Source organism: Sturnira hondurensis, unplaced genomic scaffold (assembly GCF_014824575.4).
Source record: "Sturnira hondurensis isolate 20B ecotype Veracruz unplaced genomic scaffold, ASM1482457v3 Scaffold0003693, whole genome shotgun sequence".
Lineage (NCBI taxonomy): Eukaryota > Metazoa > Chordata > Mammalia > Chiroptera > Phyllostomidae > Sturnira > Sturnira hondurensis.
Window position 1 is genome coordinate 8,462,488 of NW_028076324.1, and position 21,791 is coordinate 8,484,278.

Genomic DNA, 21,791 nt, shown 5'->3' on the forward strand with positions numbered 1-21,791 from the left:
TATTAGTCAGGGTCTCCAGAAGGGGGAAAAAACTAACAGGGGAGATGGGTAGATAATAGATTTATTTTCAGGAATTGGTTCATGTGGTCATGGGGGCTGGCAAGGCTGAAGTCTTGGCTGAAGTCAAAGCCTGCAGGGCAGGCCAGCAGGCTGGAGACCCCAAAAGAGCTGATGTTGCCCCCCGAGTCTGGATTCAGAATTCTTTCTTCTTTGCAGGGACCTCGGACTTTTTGCTTAAAGCCTTCAACGGATTAGTGGCAGCCCACCCACATTAGAGAGACTAATCTGCTCTACTCAAAGTCGACTGATGTAAATGTTAATTTCAACTAAAAACACCTTTCTGGCAACCTCTACACTGGTGTTTGACAAAAATACCTGGATAACGTAACCTAGCCAAGCGAACATATAAAATTAACTACCACAGTGCATTTGCATTCTCTTTAAGAAAGTTTTGCCTGCTGCAAATTATACTTTATATCTTCTCACAGCATTTTCACGATTTTACCTTTCACAGATTCCATTTGTATACACTTCAAAAACAGGTAAAACTAACACATGACATTGAAGGCTGCAGCAGTGTTACCCTTCAAGGTGGCAATGACTGGGTGCTGGTGACATCAGCGTGCTCCCTTTGTGGAAATGCATCAAGCTATTTCTTATAATGTGTGTACTTTCGTGCATGCATGTTACACTTTGCTAAGTTCAAGAAGCACAATAATAAAAGAGAAAATGCAGAACAGACTCCCCCTGTCTAGCAGAGCTTACAAAGACCTGGGCAGGTTTGTACTCTGCACCCTCACCTCTGAAAGGATTCGTATTTGACTCTGCATCAGGCAACTCAGGATGGTGGCCTCATGACAGCATAGAGCCTAACTTATACTCCTGAAAGAAAAACCAGCCCTAAAATCACAATGTCACTCTCTAGAACCGAGTCCTTTCTAGGCCCAAACCTAGGTAGTTTCATGATTACACGCAACATTTTACTTTCTGGTCCTGAAGCTGTGTGCTCTGCCAGAGGCTGTGGTGCTGGAGCGCCACCTGGTGGCCTCAACTTCCTATGCAGGAGGGCCACGTTCAGAGAGCGCCATTCGTTTCTTAAAAAATTGTATTTATACGAGGGAAAGGAGGGAGAGAGGGAAACATCAATGTGTGGTTGCCTCTTGCACGCCCCCTACTGAGGATCTAGCTAGCAACCCAGGTATATGCCCTGACTGGGAACTGAACTGACAATCCTTTGGTAGCAGGCTGGAACTCAATCCACTGAGCTACACGAGCCACGGCAAGAGAACTCCAGCTTGGCTTCAACTTTGAAATCATCATTTGCAAAAAGGAGGAGTGGGGCAGGGAAGCTAAGTGCGCTTTGGGTTTTCCTGCTGGAGTGAAATACTCGCTGTGAAGATAAAAGAGCACAGCAGAGCCGGTGAACAAACCACTACCGGGGCTGGTGCAAAGTGGTCTGGGGTATTTGTTTTGACACAATTATCTAGGGCCTGTGTCTTGGGGCTGCTGGCCCGGGGGCTGGGTCATCTCTGTGGGGGCCATCGTGGGCCCTGTGGGGTGCTAAGCAGCATCCCTAGCCCCTATCCACTTGAACTCAGGACCACCCTAGTTATGACATCCACAGACGTCCCCAGACATGGCCTAATCAGCAAAACTGCCCTGGAGAGCAATATTGCTCCCAGTTGAGAACCCTGCTTCTGTGAGACACACTTTGGTTTTTTCCTCCTCTGGTTTCTGGGGACTTAATCTGCGTGGGGGCTGCCGACTAGGCCACAGAAATGACATGCTCAGTGGGTACAGGTGAGAAAGGATGGAGCCTTCATTACTCTGAGGCAGCAGCCCCGGCCTTACATCTTAGTCTCAACCTCTCCCTGGAGGCATTTTCCAAGTCACGACTTGTGTTAAATCCGTATTTAATTGCCTTTTTCCCTCCTTAGTGCACCTCTGACAGAATATTCAGAAATGTCCTATTTCTAACTCATGTGGGATGGAGCAGTAATTATCATGACACACTTTTCAAGTCACACAGAAGCCCCTGGCTTCTGGGATGAGATGTCAGTTCATTCTTTTTCCTTCACCACCCAGCTAGTGGTCCCAAACGATAAAGTTTCTGGGTCTTTCCTGAATAGGTAGGCTGAGCTGGGGGTAAATTTGGAAGTGGGGGTGCAGGGCCTCTGAGTGATAGACATGGGCGAGGGAAGCAACAAAGATCATCTGGGAAGATCTAAGGCTCATGCAGATGCTTCTAGAATGTATGGCTCATTTTCAAGTTCCCACCAGTGTTTCTCAAAGTGGGGTTCTCCAAACACGTGGGTCAGAATCACCCAAGCTGCCTGTTTGAAGTGCGAGCCCGAAGGGGACTAGCTGAGCAAATTCAGAACGCACAGCCTCACCCAGCAGTTCTTGAACATTGGTGGGCATTGGCTCCATCTGGAGGGTTCGTTTAAGTACAGATGACTGGGACCTACTCCCAGTTTCCGATCCAGTAGGTCTGGGGGTGGGAGACAAAAATTGGCATTTCTATCAAGATCCCAGCTTTTTAAAAAATATTTGTATTTTTAGAGAGAAAGGAAAGAGGAGACTCAGATGCAAGAGAAAAACATTGATCAGCTGCCTTTTGCAACCGTCTTGACTGGGAACCTAAACTGCAACCCAGGCACGTCCTGACCGGGAATTGAACTGGTGACCTTTCACCTTGCAGGACGATGCTCAAGCAACTTAGCCGCAATGGTCAGGGCCAAGCCCCCAACTTCTGATATTGCTGAGCTTGCGGTATAGGTGGGTGGGTGGATACAGGGGATGGGGAATCACACATTGATACATATAGCCCTAGTGCGGAGTCTCCTCCTCAGCACTGTAGATGTTGAGGCCAAAAAATTCTGTGGGGGACTGTCCAGGAACTGCAGGGTGTCAAGCAGCATCCCTGGCCTCCACCCACTGGATGCCAGGGCCCCTCCCGTTGGCAACCATGGTTCTTCAAAGAATCATGCCCAGGGGACTTGGTGAGACAGGCACAGGCCTCACTCCCTCCCCCTCCCTGGTCCGTACCAGGCTGGGTGCTTCCTGTAGCTGCTGACCCCCAGCCCATATCTTGGAATTTTTTTTCACTTGTGGGAGGACAGACAACTGCTGAGCCCGATGATGATCTCGCTTCAGCTGTGGTCGGAGCAGGCAGCCCTCACGCAGAGGCGGGGTCCTCAGTCAGCCACTCCCCACAGAGGCCCCACACCAGGTTTGCCATTCAAGGGCTGGGGGAACTCCAGTTGAAGCTGCTTTTTCTCCTGTGAAATGGGTTACACTGGTACTTGCCATGGAAAGTTGTAAGTAGGAACTGAGCACCCACCCAAGAGTTCCACGATGATAGTGGAGCACTTTGTTACATGCCTACAAATAGTTTGGGGACAGAACCTGTTTCCTGGGCTCCTTCCTGTCTAGGACAATGTCTCTCCCCTGTTAAAAATTATAGGAAGGAGGGAGGGTATTTGGGTTATGGAATGTAGATTTTACATATCATAACTACATACCAGGAAAGCAGCGCACAATAACCTTGCTGCGAACCTGTAGTCCAGCTTGATCCCTGTGGTCACCCTTTACATGGGGGATGTGTGACTAAGGTCAAAGGCAAAGCAACACAAAACAGTCTGGAGGTTTGCTATTTCCGGAACCATCTGTGACCTCTGGCACAAGAGCTTGCAGTCATGTGGTGTCAGGCAGTGAAATTATTCAATGTGCCCAGGGAAATTTGGAAACCTCAGGCTGCGGGGGGGGGTTCTGGAAACTTGGAGGAGGGCAGGGGTGGCACCAAGAGGTTAATACAGAGACAGGCAGAGGTCACAATGTCTATTTATTCCCCACATGTTACTCTCATTACCATGGCTAGTACTCAGAGTTAGGGCCACCTTGCCAGCCATGTGATGACTGCAGGTGGCTGGCAGTGGCCCTTCTTCCTACTAGTTTCCTATAACGCACGTCACTGGTCGACCTTGCAGACCACCTGGGAGCCTCCAACATTGCTGCCAGCACAGGGGAGCTCAGCAGATCTCCCCCCAACTCCCTGCCCAAGCAGAAATCAGGGACATCCATGGTGACCTTGTGTTGTAGGCAGGCTGCCCAGCCCTGGCTTGTGGGTTTGCCCTCCTTGGAGGCGGCTCTTGCCTGGTGGTAATTGCAGGCTGAGCAGGGTGGCCCCAGAACAGGAGGTGGAGCCCTCTGGGAGTCCATGGGCCCAGATGCACAGGCAGGACAGGACTGCTCAGGCCAGGCTGGAAGGTCATGACCACGCCCCTCGTGGTCTGTTGGGTGTCAGTACTGGGGAAGGATCAAAGGGAGTGAAAAGCGCATCTATCAAAATGCTTGATTGTCCCAGAAGCTGGCCCTGGGCACCCCAAGACGGTCCCACTCCCGATGGGCAATGAAATGTCTTTAGGAATCTGCAACTAGAGTTCCTCATGCAAAAACCTGTGGTCCAAAGGCCTGGTGGACACTGGTGCCCAGACCACGGCTGGCAGTGAGCTAGTCTGAGCAGCCAAAGTTGACTCAGAAAGAGGCTTCTTGTGAAGACAGACCGAGGGAGCAGGACCCCAGAGTGGGCTTCTGACGTGGCTGGAAGTAAAGCTGACAGCTTCTTGGAGAGCGGCCTGAGGACAGTCCTCACTCCGGAATATTCTAGGATACACTTTAGTGACTGGGTTTTTGAAGGTTGGTGCTGGTCTGTGTTCGAAGCTTGCTGGCTCTGTTTTGAAAAGGGTCTGGGAGCCATGAGGGAGTACAAAAAGAAAGGGGAGGGTGAAGGGAAAGAAATAGAAGCATAAAAATGTATCACATGCAGGTCCAACTTCTTTTTCCCTCTTGGGCAATCCAATAGAAGAAAACATGTGGGGGCTCCACGCAGCTCGGAAGAACCCGACGGTGCTGGAACGGCTGGAAGGACGAGACAGGCAGGTGGTCAGACAGGTGGGCGCCCGGATCCGAGAGGACACTACCGCGGCTGCTGAAATCTCAGTCCAGTGCACCTCTGTGCGGCCCGTGGCTGCCGTGGAAGCGCAGAAAGAGCACAGCCATCACTACAGTTGATTCTGGGGCCCAGACATGAGAATGCTAGGGATGGTATTTTGGGGGCAAGGTTCCAATGAATAATGAATACAAAAATGCCCCAAACTACGCTTCCCCCCTTTAAATTTAAGGCCCCAAAAAGGTGCCTCAAATATTAATATTAGTTGCTCTGCACGGAAAGATTCAAGTTGTTTTTTCCTGCCTTTTTTGTGTATTTGTTAACATTTCTCATAAAAAATCATGGGTGAAAGCGTGAGAACAACGACAAATGAAAAGGTGACACTACAGCAGCACAGGAGCATCTCAGAAAAGAAGTCCCCAGGGAGCAGAGTCACCAGAGACAGATGGGTTAGAGGTCAGAGGCCTGGGGGCAGCTAACCAAGCCAGCAGAGGCTGCTGGGGACCCTCTGAGTGTATTTTTAAGCAACCGTGTATGTAACATCTGCTCACGGCAAAAACAAAATAAACAAAAACCCAAATCACAGCACCCAGTCAGAAAGCCTGGGCATGAAGAAGAGGCCAGTCCAGGCAACCCCGTTTCTCATACACTGGGGCCCCCTGGCCATGTGTTATGTGCACGCAGAGAGAAGCACTGTGTCGTCATTTTCTGTACGCTTGTCGTCTGTAGACACGCAGGCACCAGCCCTTCCAGGAACTGTGGGGTTTCAGCCAGTATCTCTCCATGGGAATTGGGACGGGAAGGAGCAAAATTCGGTGGAAACCCCTGGACGGGGGCCTGCACCACTCCCCACCCCAGCAGCCCAAAGGGACTCACGTAGGTGGTCATTCCTGCTGGTCATCATTGCTGGCACTGGGCGTCCGACTTCGGATCTGACTTCGAAGCTGCTCAATCAACTCTGGGTTCTGCTGTTGCATCTGCTGCGCAAACTGCTGGCCCCTGGAAGAGAGGTGTCAGGCTCAGCTGAGCTGGGACACACCCAGCCACTGCCCCGATGACCACACAGAAATATCCCTCAGGCATCTGTCACGAGTCTACCATGTGTGGCCCGAGTAAAGGCAGTGTGCCCACTCACTGGAGGACACAGCGCTGCCACTTCCATTTCCCCATGTGGAGTGCCCCTGCCGGCCCACTGCCGCCCCACTGTGCAGGTCTACTCACGCCTGGATGAGGCTGGCCAGGTCGTTCTGTGACGGGCTGGTGCCGGCAGTCCCCAAGGGGTTGTGGTTGCCGGAAATCATCCCAGACATGCTGCAAGGAGAGAGCCTATGACACACACAGGACGGCCCGGCCCTCCCGCGCCAGAGTGGCTCCACTCAGCCCTTGGCTTCTACTGGTGGGAGACGATCTCTGCCACTATCTGGCAGGTCCCCTGGGCCCACCCTCCTCCCTTCCCCCTGACGCAGCCCCTGTGAATTCCACCAGCTTTCCCAGGAACAGCTTTTTGCCCTAAAGACACCGATTCTTAATGGGGCAATTCTGGCTCCTGAGTGGCACTGAGAAATACCTGACACAAAAGGTGACACTGTATGAGTGCATATGAGTGGCATGTCCAGGACAGACAAATTCAGAGACAGGAAGTAGGTTACCTGTTGCCAGGTGCTGGGGAGGGGGAATGGCTACAAGGAGGATGGGGTTTCTTCCGGGGGTGATGGAACGTTCTGGGACTAGATGGCGGTGAGAGCTGCACCACACTGTGCGTGCACTTAATGCCACCGAGTGGGAAACTAAATGGTTAAAACGGTACGTTTGACTGCAAGACGCAGGAGAGAAGGGCTGTCACTTACAGCTGCTGAACCTGGGGATTGTTCATCAGGTTCGACGCCTGCAGGAGAGAACCGGTGTCAGAGGACAGCTGCGGCCGTGTTCTGAGAACGCTCCCTCCCAAGCACGCCGGGCTCTCCTGCCCCAGCGCAGCAAGCGCGTCGCCCCGGTGCTTGCCCTCCCTACCTCTTCCCCGCTTCTGTTTCTGTCTCCGTGCGCTGAGACTCACGTTTCACCAGTTCCACCACTTTGGTCCCGCTTGGGACCCTTTGAGGAGACTCCAGGGCACCTCTCGTTTTTTTTGCTGACATCCCAGGTTTCACCAGGTGGATATATTTGAGGACTTTTTTGGGGTCACTGAACCCATCAGGAGAGCCAGGCAGTCCCCAGTTTGGCGGTCAGTAAACGCCACTGCACAGGGCACTCCCAGGCCTGCCTGCTCCATGGGGACACCCCCTTGGAGGCCAGGCCAGGGAGTGCGGCGTAGGAACCAAAGAGCCGCCTGCCAGCTCCACTGCTCACAGGCTGCCGAACTTTTTGTAAAGGGCCAGAGGTTAAGTGTTGTTGGCTTTCCAGGACAGCCTCTGCTCCAACCAGCCAGCTCTGCCAAAAGCCGCAGGGACACATAAACAAACGCACAGGCACGGCCGTGCCAGGGAAGGACACACACCAGCAGGGGCTGGGTACATGAGGTCAGAAGGAGCGACTACGGTTAGGCCGGCGCCCCCTCACCCCGCCCACCGACTCGCTGCTGCGTAGGCTGACAACGAGAAGCGCAGCCTCTGCCGAGTTGGGAGGTGAGGTGCTCCTCGATGTAGTGAGGCTGTTTCTCTGACTGCCGGCGGCTTCTGGATTTTTCTCTTCCTGACAGTTTAAGACCCTGAAGCCTAAGGCCCCATGAGCCAACAGTGCGGCCTCAGGGTGAGCAGGACTACCCAGAAACGAACATGTGAGTGCAGGGACCAGCCCCCAAAAGTCACATCTGGGAGTCTGCTCTCAAAAGACAGAAGTGCCTCTAGACTCCGGTCTTTGGCGGCACCACACCTAATGCTCTGGTGTCCCATCCGAACCTGCAGGTGTGGCCATATCGCTGTCATTGCCCCTCTCTGAGAACACTGCTGGGGCAGACAAGAGGTAGTCTGCCCAGGTTACTCAGCCGGGAGAGGCAGGGCTCAGTTTATCCTTTGTGCCCAACCCTGAGGGTCTCACTTGGGGCCATGCCACCCCAGGGAACACATGACAACCACAGAAACATCTGTGGTTGTTATGACTGGGGTTGCTCCTGGCAAGGAATGGGTGGGGCCAGGGATGCTGGTCAACACCCCCGGCGGGCGCCCACCCCGAGAATGACGCGGGCTGCTGTGCCCACAGTGCCATGCCAGTGGCCCCGGTGTATGGCAGGCCCCTGGTGGGCGAGGACGCTGCCGGGGGTATGAGGGCAGTTACCATGCTCATGAAGCCGGGGTTGTTCAGCAGGCCTGCGATGTCGAAGCTGCCGACCCCTCCTGTCTGTGGGGATGAGGAAAGCACCGGTTAAGGGCATCAGGACATAGGACTGTGACACTGGCCCCAAGAACCGAGAGATGAGACCCTGTGTGGGTCCATCTGGAGTTCTAAGAGGTGTTCAGCTCAGATGTGCACTCAGCCTGAGTGGGTGGCAAGGGGTGCTGCGTAAGAGGCACAAGCCCAGGTGGCCATCACTTGGGAAAAGCACTGTGTTAACTAACCACTTATTTCATTTTCTGATGCTCTGACATCTGGGGCCTGGTAGACCCTGGAGGGACAATGGGCCCTCTCAGGGGTGACAAATTCCTTACAGACATTCGATAAATCACCCAGGAGTGAACCTTTCAGATGCAAGTCGGTGAACCCAGACTCTACTCCCGCCCCCTCCTCTACAGGGCTCTCACACTTGGGCCACTATTCCCCGTCCGGTCACCTCGGAGCCCCCAGGAATTACTCAAACCCGCCAGTCCTAAGCCTACTTCCCCTGCGTCACCCCTTCCTTCCCGTGAAACCACAGTAAAACCTCTGGTCCACGCTTCCCCCTCCCTGTGCCTAGTGACCGACCCTGGTCGTTCTCTGCGTGGCCCTGGGGTGAGCTGTCTTCCGGGGACCTGGGAGAAGGAAACTGCCTTCCTTCCCAATGGGCACTTCTGCACGTGTGCCTCATACCCAAGTAAACAAAGACCAGGCCCCCAACAGCACAGACCTTCTCCGCACACAGGTCAAGCCCAGCCTCAGACGGTAAGCTGGGAGAGCATCTGCCCAGCCTGCCTGTCTGCCTCCCTGTCACACCCTTTGTTCCCAGGGGGACTTACCGGACTGGGGGTCTCCTTCAGCTTCAGTTCCGCTATCTTGAGGTTGGACTTATATGTTTCGTTGTCGGGGTCCAGCTCCAGGGCCTTCTTATAGTAGGCCACGGCCTCTGTGTGCTTGTTCAAACTGGACAGCGCCAGGCTGCGCGGAGAGGTGCTAGGAATGAGAGGGACCCAGGGGCTTCCGGCCCCTCCCTCGGCCCCCCACACCACAAAGTGTCTACGTGTTGATGTCGTCACGCCCTGTCCAATCTGGGCTCTGGTGGGGCAGACGAGAGCAGGGGCTAAGAGGATGGACGTATGACAACAATTCAAACGCACAGGTGGTTGTGTCCTACCGCTGGCACCCAACGCCAAGGGTTTTCAAGGCCCAAGGATGGAGGGGCAGGGGTGGTCAGATGAAGGTGGGATTTGGTCCCTGTCCCTGCTCCTGGCAGAGAACCCCTGAAATTTCCTGAGCCATAGGTGTGTCATTTCTTGTTCTTAAGGAACTCCCTTTAATCACACCTGAAGAGGGCAACTGCATCCATGTGCCAGAAGGGTGGTGCACCCCTAACCCCACAGGGACAAAGGCTCTGGCACCCAAAATGCAGGACCACGCTGGACCGAGCCCTGTGCACCTCTTTATCTGGCTGCCCCATCTGCACTCTCTCTGAGAGACTCGTCAACATAGGTAAAGCGTTTTCCTCAATTCTGTGAGCCATTCTAGAGAATTATCAATCCAGAGGGGAGAGTGGGAAACCCCCATTATAGCTGGCTGGTGAGAAACACAGGTGACAAGTGTTTGGTGCCTAAAGTGGGAATGGCCTTGTGGGGTGGAGCCCTGAACCCATAGAATCTGACCCCAGGTTTGTGGTGTCAGGACTGAACTGAGCGGCCCGACCAGTAGCTGGCATTGGGAGAGCTGGCTGCTGGGATGGAAAACCCTGCACATGTGGTGGGCGGGGGGGGGGGGGGGGGGCTAGGCCCAGGCAGAGACGGCCGGGTCCTCCTGCCCAGGCACTCACCCCATCCTCCCATATGCTTTGCTGTAGGACGGGTCTATGCAGATGGCCCGCTCACAGTCCTGCACGGCGCCTGCGTAATTCCCCAGTTTGCTGTAGGCTGCGGCTCTGGGGAAGCAAAGCAGGGTGGTCAAAGTTGTGTGCTCACTGGTCACCTAAAATGAGGCATTTGCGGGGGTACCCATCTGCCTGCTGGGCCCATGTTGGGGGCCTGTGGGAGGGCACTTCCCCGTGTACCAGGGGAAACTGAGGCCAAGAGCAGTAGAGGGGATACGGCTCAATGCTCACAGCAGATGGGCAGTGGCAGGCCGGGCTCCGCACCCAAAGCCACAGGGCACCGTCACGCAGGCTCTTCCTGTTGGGGGGCAGGGCACATGCCCATTTTATGTTGCCAAGTCAGTCTGCACCCCCTCTTCAACTTTTCTGTCTATCCAGAATTATATCCCCAATGAGTTTTTTAAAGAAATCGAAACAAAAGCTCTTCTACCCCAAAGGGGATGTGGACAACCTTCGGCACACGTGCTTCTGGTGGTTTCCACAGCTTCCACACTAGTTGTGCGATACTGCCTCCTGCCCTCCGCTCAGTCCCTCTCACAACACGACATTCTGTACAGTGAGGCTATGAAACGGCTAGCTGGGCTTTTCCTTTAAGAGCACAGGCTACGCTGCGAACCACACGATTGCAGTTCAATTCCCAGTCAGGGTACATGCCTGGGTTGCAGGCCAGTTCCCAGCAGGGGACACATGAGAAGCAACTGTACATTGATATTTCTCTCCCTCTCTCCTTCCCTTCCCCTCTAAAGATAAAGAAATAAAATCTTAAAAAAAAAAGAGCACAGGCTACAGGAGGGGCAAATAAAGAGATGGAAAGACCATCCTCTGGGTGGCGAGCACACAGAAGTCACGTTATGAAGTTGTACATCTTGAATTTGTATAGTGTTATTAACCAATGTTACCATGATAAACGTAATTTTTTAGAAAAAAGAAAAAGCTCAGGCCAGACGCACTTCCTGTTATCAATGCTGCCGTGAACCTGCGCAGGACATGTTATCCGAATTCTGGGTTATTTCCTTGGTTCCGCATCTGAGTAGAGACTGGTGCCTCCTAATTACCACTATCATCGACTCTGACAGCCACCGGTCACCCGACATTACGTGTGTTTGGGACTGTAGGGGCGCTCAGTAACCTACGGCCCCGCAGTCCGTCCCTTCCACCAGGGTGGGAGACTGGCTGGTGCGGCCCCCAAGCAGGCCTGGCGGTACCTGTTACAGAAATAGACGGCGTTTGCAGGGTTGAGCTCGATGGCTTTCCCATATAAGTGCACGGCGGCCTCAAAGTTCTCGACTTTCATCTGCTCATTTCCTAGAAAAAGGAAAGAAAAACTAAATGCAAACTGGCTGTCCATAAGAGACTTGGGGGTCCCAAGCAACATCCTCGGCCATCCCCAGCTCCAAACTAAAGGTCTGACGATGAAACACTCAGGCGCAGGCTGGAGGATGCGGTTTGCATCGAGGGTCTCGAAGGGGCTGGCCTGACTCAGCACTTGGTGCTGGTTGCTGTCACTGCTTTGGCTGTGGTGCTTGGGGACGTAAGTCTCGAGTACTGTCACTTTTACATCTTCTTTCAGAAATAGTCCAGTTTTAATAAGATGTAATTCACATACCACAAAACTCGCCCTTTAGAAGTGTACAATTGAGTGTTTTTTTTTAGTACATTCAGAGCTGTGCAGCTGTAACCGCCATCTCATTCTAGAACATCCCACACCCCAAAAAGCAAGACCGTCCTCATCAGTAGTCAACTGCCTCTCCCAGCCCAATAACCACGAACTCAGTCCTGTGTCTGTGGATGTGCCTGCTCTGGACACAACACATACATGGAATCACACACTGTGTGCGTGTCCTTTTGTGCCTGGCTCCTTTCACTGAGCACCATGTGTTCCAGTCCCTCCATGCTGCAGTGAGTGTCAGCATTTCAGTGCTTTTTGTGCTGAGTGATACTCCAGGGCATGGCCAGGCCACCTCGTTTGTATCCGTTCACCAGCAGATGGACATCTGTGTGGTTTACACTCCTGGCTACTAGGAATTGTGCTCTTCTGAGCATTTGTACACAAGTATCCTTATAGACGTGTGTTTGCATGTGTCCTGAGGACACACCCAGGAGTGGAACTGTAGGGCCATGTGATCACTACGCCATTTGGGAATCTGTCAGATCATTTTCTACAGCAGCTGCACCACTTACATTTCCACCTATTGTACACGAGGCCCTGATTTCTCCACATCATCACATCTGTGTTCTTAAAAGCCATCCCCACTTGGGCCTGTCTCCAAAAACTGGTTTACCACCCACTGCCCAACAGCATCTCTCCCTTGGCTTCAGAGCCAGGGACCAGCCTGCCTCACCCTCTTGCAGCCCCGGGAGGCCAGGTGGGTGAGGTGCTTAATGGGGATGGAGACCCCTTCTCTCACCTTCGGTTTTGAGGCGCTCTGCCTCCGCCAAGTCCTCCTCTGAAGGCGGGGTTTGCTCAGGGCTCCTCAGGTTCTGCGGCATCTCCTGGGCCCAGAGAGAAGGCGGCAGTCCTATTTCCCTCTACCCTTCCCAAACCCAGAACCTTGAGCCTCCCCCACCATCAGGGACCTGAGACAGAGAGGAGCTCAGGCCCAGTGCCCACAGTGCAGGCGCCCCGCTCCCTCACCCAGGAGGGGCGTGCTCTGGAGCCGTTGGCTATCCACGCTGTTCTCACTGTTCTGGGTGGGGACGGGGCAGCCCTGAGGCTCACCTTGCCTGCGGCGGCTTCAAATATTTCTGGAAGAGACTGAGGAAGTGCAAGGTCGCTGTCTTCTACCGTCACCCCGAAAGCAGTCTCCAGGCACTGGATTGCAACTGCAAGGGACAAAACGGTATTACCTTCTGACTGGACCCGAGTTTACAACCGAGGGGGCTCAGGGGCAGGGCTCGTGCTTAGCTTTCTTCAGGTGGGTTGGCAGAGACCTCGAGGCACACTGCGCAGTTAGTGCCCCTCGAGTCCTGGTCTGGATTTGGCCTGTAGTCGAGGGCCTTGGAAAATGCAGAATGGACGGTCATGCCTTTGAGCCCTGACAGCAAGGAGGTGTGGAGGAAGATGCTGTCCTTGCCCAGTGGGGCTCAGCTGGGTGATATCAGGGCTCTCTGTGGGGTCACAATGTGGGCCAGGTGGCTGCGAGCCTGCAGAGCTGAGCCTAGAGTGCCAGGTGGGGAGCCAGATGCCAGGGACATTCTGCTAGACCTCCCAGAACCTGGGCTTGAACCTGAAGCTTGAGATCAGACCACCCCCCACTCAAATCTTCATGACTGGGCTCCTTCCTGGGACTGCACAACTGCCTACAGGACAGACAGGCAGAGCCCTGCGGCCACCTGCGGGGGGCTGCCCCACCGACCCTCAGTTCCAGGATGCACACGCCTCCCTTTCCTTCCACAGAAGGCCTGGTCTAAAGCCGTGGCGGGGGGAGGCGGTGGGACCCTGTGGTGGGGGAAGGGCTCCGGACAGCCCAGTCCTGTACCTGCCTGGGGCTCAGCGGCAGCCTTGCCTGTGAAACAAGGACAGGACCAGTGTCCATGGCTGGGCAAGTGTGCTGGCCTGTCATATCCACTCTGTGGTGGTTCTAGGCACTGATGAAAGAAGGGAAGGTGGGGAAGAAGACAAACGGGGGGTGGGGGATGGTGGTGGGGGCCCACAAAGCTGGAGACAGGGGACTCTATCCCCAGGGCCAAAGGTCCATGCATACCTTCCAAGCTCTCCTGGGCATCAGATGAGAGCCCCCCATGCCGCAGCTGATCGTGCAGGAAGCGGATGATGGCGTAGGCCAGGCGCTTCTTGTTATCCATCTTGAGACGGGAAGAGATGGTGCCCAGGGATTTTCAGGACCTGCAGACCCTAGGCAAAAGCACGAGGACGGGGCGGCTCGCACAGGCGCTCTTCCACCCACAGGTCCTGCTCCAGGAAGGACTCCACAGGTGTGCCCCCACCCAGGCACACTGGCCACTTTTGTCTGTGAGGCAAAAAGTTAACAACCCCATTTCACAGATAAGACACCAAGGCAACCAGGCTCAGAGCCCCTGCTCTCGGGCAAGCAGGTGGGTAGAGCATCCCTCGAAGTCCCTCCCCCTTGTACTTGTAAGAGGGAAACATGGCTCTGGCAGTCCTCACCCTTTCACTGGCGGAATGGGGGGGCACCTGGGGCTCCTCAGGGACTCTGAGGGATGCCTTATATGAGCTGGAGCCCTGCTGGTCTATGAACCCCAAATTTCTAAGTCCTGACGCCCCTAAGAGATATAAGAGTAACACAGGCATCACAGGGTGGACAAAGCAGACTATGGTCTGCACTGCCAGGCCAGGGAACATTGGGTTGTGTCCAGAGTCATTAAGATTGTCATGACTGGGAGTGCTCCCAGTATCGAGTGGGTGGGGCCAGGGATGCTGCTCAACACCCCCTCCCAGTTCCCAAGATGGCCCCCCACAGATAGTGACCAGACCCTGCCGTCCCTGGTACTGAGGCGAAAATAAGAAATGTACAAGGAGCCTGCTACCCAAGTGGCTGTGATGCAGCTGGCACTTTGCATAGCACATCTCACTCCTGTCGTACACTGAGGTGCACCTTGCTCCCATGTAGAGGGGGCACAGGAGCGGGATAGGGACCTACATGCTGCCCAAGGCCCCTCGTATCCACATGGCTAGGAGCCACACTGTGAAGTGTCTTGGTCCCCTTGAAACATCTCCAGTGGGGTGAAGAGTCTGTGTCCCCTAGAAATCAAGGTGGTCTCCTGACTGTGTCATCATTAACCTATCACTGGACAGGGATCAGAAGAGCAAGTCACTAACCCCCAGGCTTTACAAGCTGCCTGACAGCATGCCTAAAATGTTCGGTGCAAGGGCAGTCAAGGCGTGTGATATTGACCTTGCTCTGGGCTGTCTCTGGTCCATGGAAAAATACATCCACCAATAAGTGTGTGTTAAGAAAAAGGAGAGGAGCCAGACACAGAAGGCCACACCGTGACTGATTTCATTTCAGTGACATGCCCACCAGAGGCAAATCCAGAGAAAGGAAGTGAGTTTGTGGTGGTCAGGGATGGGGGACTGACTGCAAATGGGGACTCAGTTTCTTTCGGGGGTGATGGAATGCTCTGGAATTCAGAGTGACGGTGGCGCAGCTCTGTGAATGTACTAAATTCTACTGGTTTTATGGTATGTGAATTATATCCCAATTTCTAAAAAGGGGAAAAACTTAAAATAGCTGTGTTTTGGAGAGTTGAACAGAAAGTTACAGCCACCCCTGGACAACATGAGGGGGACGGTGACGAGTCTTCCTCGTGTTTCTGCACACAACGAGCCTTTACCAAGCAAGTGCCTTTGGCCCAAGAGCATCCCTGGAACCAGGTCTGGGATCAAAACAGTCCAGAGCGCGGGGGACAAATGAGCAGTCCCAGACCCACAGTATCTTGGGAGTGATACACAGGGACCCATGGAAATCAACCACAACATGCTTGTCTCGAAGACAGTGAAGCCCCAAAAGGTGACTCATCCCAGCTGAAGGGTCCTGAGAACTAGCCGTCTGCCAGGCTCCAAACCCAAGGAGACAGACACACTGAGAGCATCAAAAATGTTTGTTTTGCACATATTTTGACCTAACAACATGATTCACAGTAGCCAAAAGGTGGTTATAACTCCAATGCCCATGGACACATGAGTGGGTCAACACAATGTGGTCCTTCTACACCGTGGAATATTACACAGCCTAAAAAAGGACACTCTGACACCTGCCACAGTGTGGGTGAACCTTGAGGACACTCTGCTGAGTAAAATCAGCCAGTCACAGAAGGACAAACACTATGTGATTCTACTCGTAGGAGTTCCTTAGGGGAGTCAAATTCAGAGACAAAGCAGATGGTGGGTGATGACGGGAGGGGGGAGTTACTGGAATTCCATTTGGGGAGATGAGAAGGTTCTGGAGACGGCTGGTGGTGGTGGTTGCACAACAGTGTGAACATGCTTATAGCCACTGAGCTGTTACTCAAAAAAATACTTAAAATGGTAAATTTTATGTTTTACTGTAATTTAAAATGTTTTCAAAGGTCCTCCCCTTAGGATACAAACCCCTGAGATCCCAGCACCTGGACCCTTCTGCACAGCCTGTTTCAAAACACAGGTCGGGTTTCACACCGGGGCAGCTGCCTGGCTGGCTGAGAATGGCTTCTGCATTCCTGTGTAGGTTAAGTGCCTACGTAGCATGCTTGATTTGCCTCGTGGCTCCCAAAGCTGACAGCATTTACCACTGGGGCCTTCCGGTTTGCTGACACTCTCCCACCCCAATCACTGTCAAGGTGAACTGGATGGAGCTGTGCCAGGGCCTTACAGAGCCGGTCACAAGTTCAGATGGAAGGTGAGGCAAGATCACACGACTGAGCAGCTGGACTCTGCCTGAGTGTCCTGGGCACCACTTCTAGCACAGCTTCCCTGCCGGTCCTCAGGAGCCAGCAACAGGACATGTGAGTGAGATCCACAGTGGGTGTGTGGGGGGATCTGCTCCCCTCCCGGGAAACTGGTGGGTCCTGATGGATGTTTGCTTAAGAGTAGGAAAAAAAAAAAAAAAAGAAATCTGATCTTTACCCTGTTTCACGCCCTCCTGAACTGAGCTGAGGCCAGATGAGGTGACTACCGAGGGGGTCACTGAGGGTTTAGGAAACGAAAAGACAAAACCAGTCATTTCTGTCATACCTTCAGTTCTCCCAATGCTCCTGGCCCTCTGCTCGTGTTGCCCCCAGCCCTCCTGCCTCCCCTTAATATAAGGCACTCTCTCTGCCTGCCTCTAGGCTTCTCCTGGTCTATTGATGTGATATCCCAAATGTCAGCCACCCCCCACCCCCTACAGTGTGACACACCAAGTGTCCACAGCCAGGGCCCCCTGGAGCCTGCCCTGGGTGAGTGTATGGACGATGGACCAGGGATATCCCGCTTCCCCGGAGGACAAGATCTGGAGTCACAATGCCTGAGGTCCAGCCATTTCTCCCCGAGGGCCACTGTCTGTCGCCTTTCCTGTCCCTGTGTCACATCTGATAGAGTCCCAGTTGATGTTCTTACTGCCCTCTTCTATAAACTGGGGTAAGGGAGGTGTCTTCACAGGTTGTTGTGGGAATTCAGCAACCCGATGCTCGGTTTCTCCCCTTAGGCACCACTGACTCTGGAGCCTTTTCTGTGTGAGGAACTCTCCTGACCAATGCAGGGTGTTTAACAGCATCCCTGGCATCTAACTGTTCCCTGGGAGCTGGAGGTAGGGGCAGGATCACCCCAGGTGAGAACCCCCTGGGTCAGGGGGTTCCACTGACCCCAGGAAACTGTGTTCCACAACCATCTGACTACTGAGGTCCTAGAAGGCTACAAACATTTAAATAAAAACAGCGAGTGGGGGAAGAGAGGAGGAGATTCACAGATGCTGGGTCACCCTGGTTTATACTGTCTGCCCATCGGGGATTTATACTGGTGCCCAGTGTGAGCAGTGATTAAAGACATTATTTCTCCAAATAATTAACAGAGTCCCTCTCTCTCAGCACCGCTGACATGGGGGCTGGGTTATTCTCTGTGGGGGTTCCCCTGGGCACTGGCAGGGGGCAACATCCCCGATCCCCACTCACTAGATTCCTGAAGAACCAACCTCCCAAGTGGTAACAATCGCAGATGTCCCTAGACATGGCCAAACCACCACCAGCTGAAAACCACTGACAGACGTTAAGTGGGAAAAATAAAGGCTCTACGACAGTACAAGTCAGATTTTCTGGCCACACGATTTTGCTGCAAACTTTAAGAAATCTTCTGTGTGCTGGGTATTTGGGTTTTGGAAGTACAGAAAAAGGCCTGTGGGCCAAGAGCAGAGGACTGGGCACAGGATTTGACCCAGATGGTCCCTAAAAACTGCTGCCTCTCCTCTCAGCTCCTCAAGTGGGGGGGGACCAGGAACACCTGACTTTAACATGTGACTTTAAGATGAACAAAGTTTCTGCTCCTCGGAGAGCACCCAGCCTGACACAGAGACAGCACTTTTGCCGATGGCTCCTAGGCACTGTGTGTCTCTAGAACAATCACAACTTGTAGGTCTTTGGCTGCTGGACAACATTCTCAAAGGCCTACTCTCTCCTAACAGTGAGGCCTGTATGCGCTCTCAGAAAGCACCACCAGGGTACAGGGTATAGGAATGAGCCTGGTGAGGGTGGGCAGGCACTGCCCCAGGGTACGGGAGGGGGCGTCCCAGAGGCAGTTCCTCTTTGGCACCTTCAGAATCCCTTCCAGATCTCAGTCCACTTTGTCATCTTATCATAAAACCCCCAAAACTTCCATTTCTTTTATTTCTCTGCCTAGGACTGATTGATCAAATGGAAAATTATGGCACACCTTACTAAAAGGAGTGACCTATCCCCCACACCCCAGGAAGAAGCACACCCACTTTTTGAAAGACAGCCCACCATTTCTGTGGGTGCTCCACCCACCCAACCTAGGACACCTCAGGTATCCAAGGTGACCCCAAAGCTAAAACTGGGGTTCATTCCCCAAAGCACAGCCCTGTTTTCTTCTAAAATGCCACCAAGTTGTCCCCCACAATTACAAATCCTCGAAAGGTCCCTGAAACGAAGTGTGCACACACAGCCCCTCAGCATTGACGTGTCACCTGCTGTGCTCCACTCACACCCACTACTCACTTTTCCTCTGATCCATTGGGAAAACACTCTCCTTTCAACACCAAGCTGCATGGTCACCTCCTCAGGCAGAGCTCTGCACCCTCTTTGTCCAGCAAAGACCAAGTGCTATTCCCACCTCTGGTGGGAATAAGTCTTCTAGTACCTGCTACAAGGCTCCTTCCTGGCCTGACTTCAGCCAGCAGACAGTGAGCCATCAGTCAGATCAGATCATCTTCCTCTGAACCCCAGCACTTGGTGACATTTGATCCATAAGGATTCAGGAATATGTGAAGTCACTGTCAAATTCAGAGCCACATGCCCAGATTTCTTGGGGAGGCCATTCTCTGAGACTTTGGGTCTCAATTTCCTCATTAGTAGATCTTTGGTCTTGCCTACCTACCCAAAATCTATTTTATTTTTTCAACCCTCACTGAGCACTTCCCACCTCGGCTGGAATTGGGTCTTGGGCCAAAAGAAAACATAGGATCAGGTAAGACTATAGCTCTTGACCTGGGGCAGAGCTTTGCCCTATTTACAGTTGCTCACCCTTCTAGGAAGATGAAATTATAAACCTCAGGTGAAATCCTTGGAATGCCAAGGACTTTGCAGGCACTGAGCTAAGTGCTGTATGTGTAACGGCCTATTTCAGAAATCAGGAAACATTTTCTGAAAAAGGCCAGAGCAAATTTCTTTAGCTTCACCAGCCATAGGGTCTCTGCAGTGACAACTCAAGGCAAAAGAAGCCACAGATGATGTGCACGCCATTGGGTGTGGCTGTATTTCCATAAAAGTCCATTCACAAAAACAGGTCTCAACTCGATTTGGCTCTCTGATTCAATCTGCGGAGACCCTGTATTGTTTTACCTACTCCCCATTCTACTGAAGAAAAACTGAAGCTTAGAAAGATAAAGGCACCACTCAAGACCATACAGCTAAGACACAACTCAGTTTTGAACCCAGGCCGTCTGCCCTGAGAATCTAAACTACAAAGCACCCTCTCCGCTCCCTACAAAACCGGGTGTGCACACAAAACCTTGCACATGATTTCTTAGGGTTCACTTTCCTCACCACCGCAGAGACCCTGCCCGTGAAGAATCGCTTGTTTAGAACAAGGTTTAACTACGAACATTTGGGGTGGATCATTCGCTGGGGAACCATCATGGGCGCTGTGGGGGGTTGAGCAGCATCCCTGAACCCCCAACCACTTGATGCCAGGAGCACCCCAGTTGTGACAACCAAAAATGTCCCCATCACCCAGTGCTACGGGGTGGGGACAAAATCACTGCCCTAGGGAAAGGAAACTAGACTAAACAAACAAGTAGACAAAAGAAACAGGATCATCACGCAGGGACACAGGCTGGTCACCATGTTCTGACACCTAATGACAAAACTAGTTATTCTCTAGTGAGTGCTTAACAAGTACCAGGAACCTGATCGAAGAATGTTCCCACACAGACTCCAGGAGGCATATAATTCTACAGTCTCCACTAAAGAAAAGAAGTGCTGCTCAGAGGGGGAAAGCAACTTGTCCAAGCTTACACAGCCAGAGAGGGGCGGTGCAGCTGGTTCTCAAGCCCGGATTTCTCCCGCCTCTAGCCAACATGCATTAGACCCTAAGTGTGAAGTAAGACTAATTGCTGGCCCCTTTGAGATGGGCCCTGTGGTTTTAACTCTCTCCAATTCCCCGCCCCCAAGGCAGGAGCTGGTACAATGCACGTTTTACAGAGGAGAAGACCGAGGCTGATAAGTCAAAAGGCTGGCCAAGGTCACCCACCTAGAGAACAGCGGCGCTGACGCAGGAGCCCCGACCTGAGCCCCACGAACAAGGGTCCCTCGATTTAAAAGGACCGTGCGCCAGACAGCAGCGGACACTCAGCAAGCGATCACTACGTGCGGGATAATTTTTACTTCTCCTTTTCTACCCACGGATGTGCGAACCACCATTTCCCAGTCCTGAGGTCCGGGGGCCGGCGAGAGCCAGTCAGACGACCTCCGGTAGACGCCCGGCCTCAGTTTCCCCTCCGCACCGCCCACTCACAGCACCCGGCGAACCGCGATGCGACCCCAGCCCCAGACGGACCTCCTTTACGGGCCCCGGAGCTCCGGAAACACCGAGCCGAGGAACCAAGGCCATTTCAGCTCAACGACAAGCCCCCAACTCACCTCTCAGGTGCCCCAACACCGACCCACCGACGGCTGCGCCTGCGCACCGCGGCGCCGCCAGGCCCCGCCTCCCAGTCGGAACGCCTGCGCGAAAGGAATGGGCCCCCCGTGTAGACCCTCATTCTGCGCAGGCGTGTCAATTGTGTAGGCCGGGGCGGGGGAAGTGACGCAATTTAGAGGCGGGAAGGAGCTGGTCGTTAGGGATGTAGGCCGGGGCGGGGGAAGTGACGCAATTTAGAGGCGGGAAGGAGCTGGTCGTTAGGGAAACTGACCTTTGCGACCGAAGGCAGGCCGGAAATTAGGGCTGACTTGTCCTCTAAATCTAGAGCGAAAATAGAACGGTGCATGGTGGGACAGTGACGGACTCCTGCGGGTAGGCGGAGACTGTCACGTGTGGCGAGCTGTCCACGTGGAGCAGCTGCGTTTGGGTCATTGGCATTATGTGAATACCAGCAACAGTTATTCACTATCTTTGTTCATTTATTCTCCCACTCACTCACCCACAAATGCATTCTTTCATTCATTCAATACATAAGACGTAAAGGAATACATAAATTGTTCTCGGCAGGTGCCTAGTAGTCAACAAGTGTTTATTGCAAGCTAACTATTAAGATCAGCGAAGTGTTATCATTTCCTTATATTGGGGTAGACGAATTATAAAATGCTAAACTATCATACAGTGCACATAACTCATGTGCTAACCAATCCTAAACTATCAAAGTGTGCATAAATACTGCATTTCACTGAATGGCAAGCGCTATGAAGAAAAAATGAGGTGTTATGGTTGTGATTGGGGAGGTAGGTTGTCTGGGGTGGTTAGGGAGAGTCTCT

At 53.1% G+C, this 21,791-nt stretch overlaps 1 protein-coding gene across 4 annotated transcripts; it reads right to left on the bottom strand.

Annotated features, from left to right (window-relative positions):
- Positions 1 to 3,827: 3,827 nt before the first annotated feature.
- On the bottom strand, positions 3,828 to 21,070 carry SGTA (small glutamine rich tetratricopeptide repeat co-chaperone alpha). Of its 4 annotated transcripts, none has more exons than XM_037042466.1 (12): positions 20,961 to 21,069; positions 13,859 to 14,007; positions 12,874 to 12,977; positions 12,563 to 12,647; positions 11,360 to 11,459; positions 10,101 to 10,205; positions 9,097 to 9,235; positions 8,222 to 8,284; positions 6,799 to 6,836; positions 6,173 to 6,262; positions 5,828 to 5,950; positions 3,828 to 4,920 (listed from the first exon to the last, which is right to left on the bottom strand). In XM_037042466.1, the coding sequence occupies exons 2-11, from the start codon at positions 13,956 to 13,958 to the stop codon at positions 5,836 to 5,838; spliced, it is 939 nt and encodes a 312-aa protein (XP_036898361.1). In that variant the 5' UTR covers positions 13,959 to 14,007; positions 20,961 to 21,069; the 3' UTR covers positions 3,828 to 4,920; positions 5,828 to 5,835. The 4 variants fall into 4 exon arrangements, with proteins under 4 accessions (XP_036898361.1, XP_036898360.1, XP_036898362.1 ...); XM_037042465.1 differs by having other exon boundaries at positions 3,828 to 5,029; XM_037042467.1 differs by lacking the exon at positions 20,961 to 21,069 and adding an exon at positions 20,572 to 20,704 and having other exon boundaries at positions 3,828 to 5,029.
- Positions 21,071 to 21,791: the final 721 nt, after the last annotated feature.

Bases quoted from the DNA above. Each gene is read 5' to 3' on its own strand.
- SGTA (XM_037042466.1), bottom strand. From the start codon at position 13,958: ATGGATAACAAGAAGCGCCTGGCCTACGCCATCATCCGCTTCCTGCAC. The intron at 11,460-12,562 runs GTGAGAGAAGGG...TCCTTTTTCTAG, and splicing joins AGAGCGCCTCAAAACCGAAG to GAAATGAGCAGATGAAAGTC. The intron at 10,206-11,359 runs GTACCGCCAGGC...TTGCTTCCCCAG, and splicing joins GCCGTCTATTTCTGTAACAG to AGCCGCAGCCTACAGCAAAC.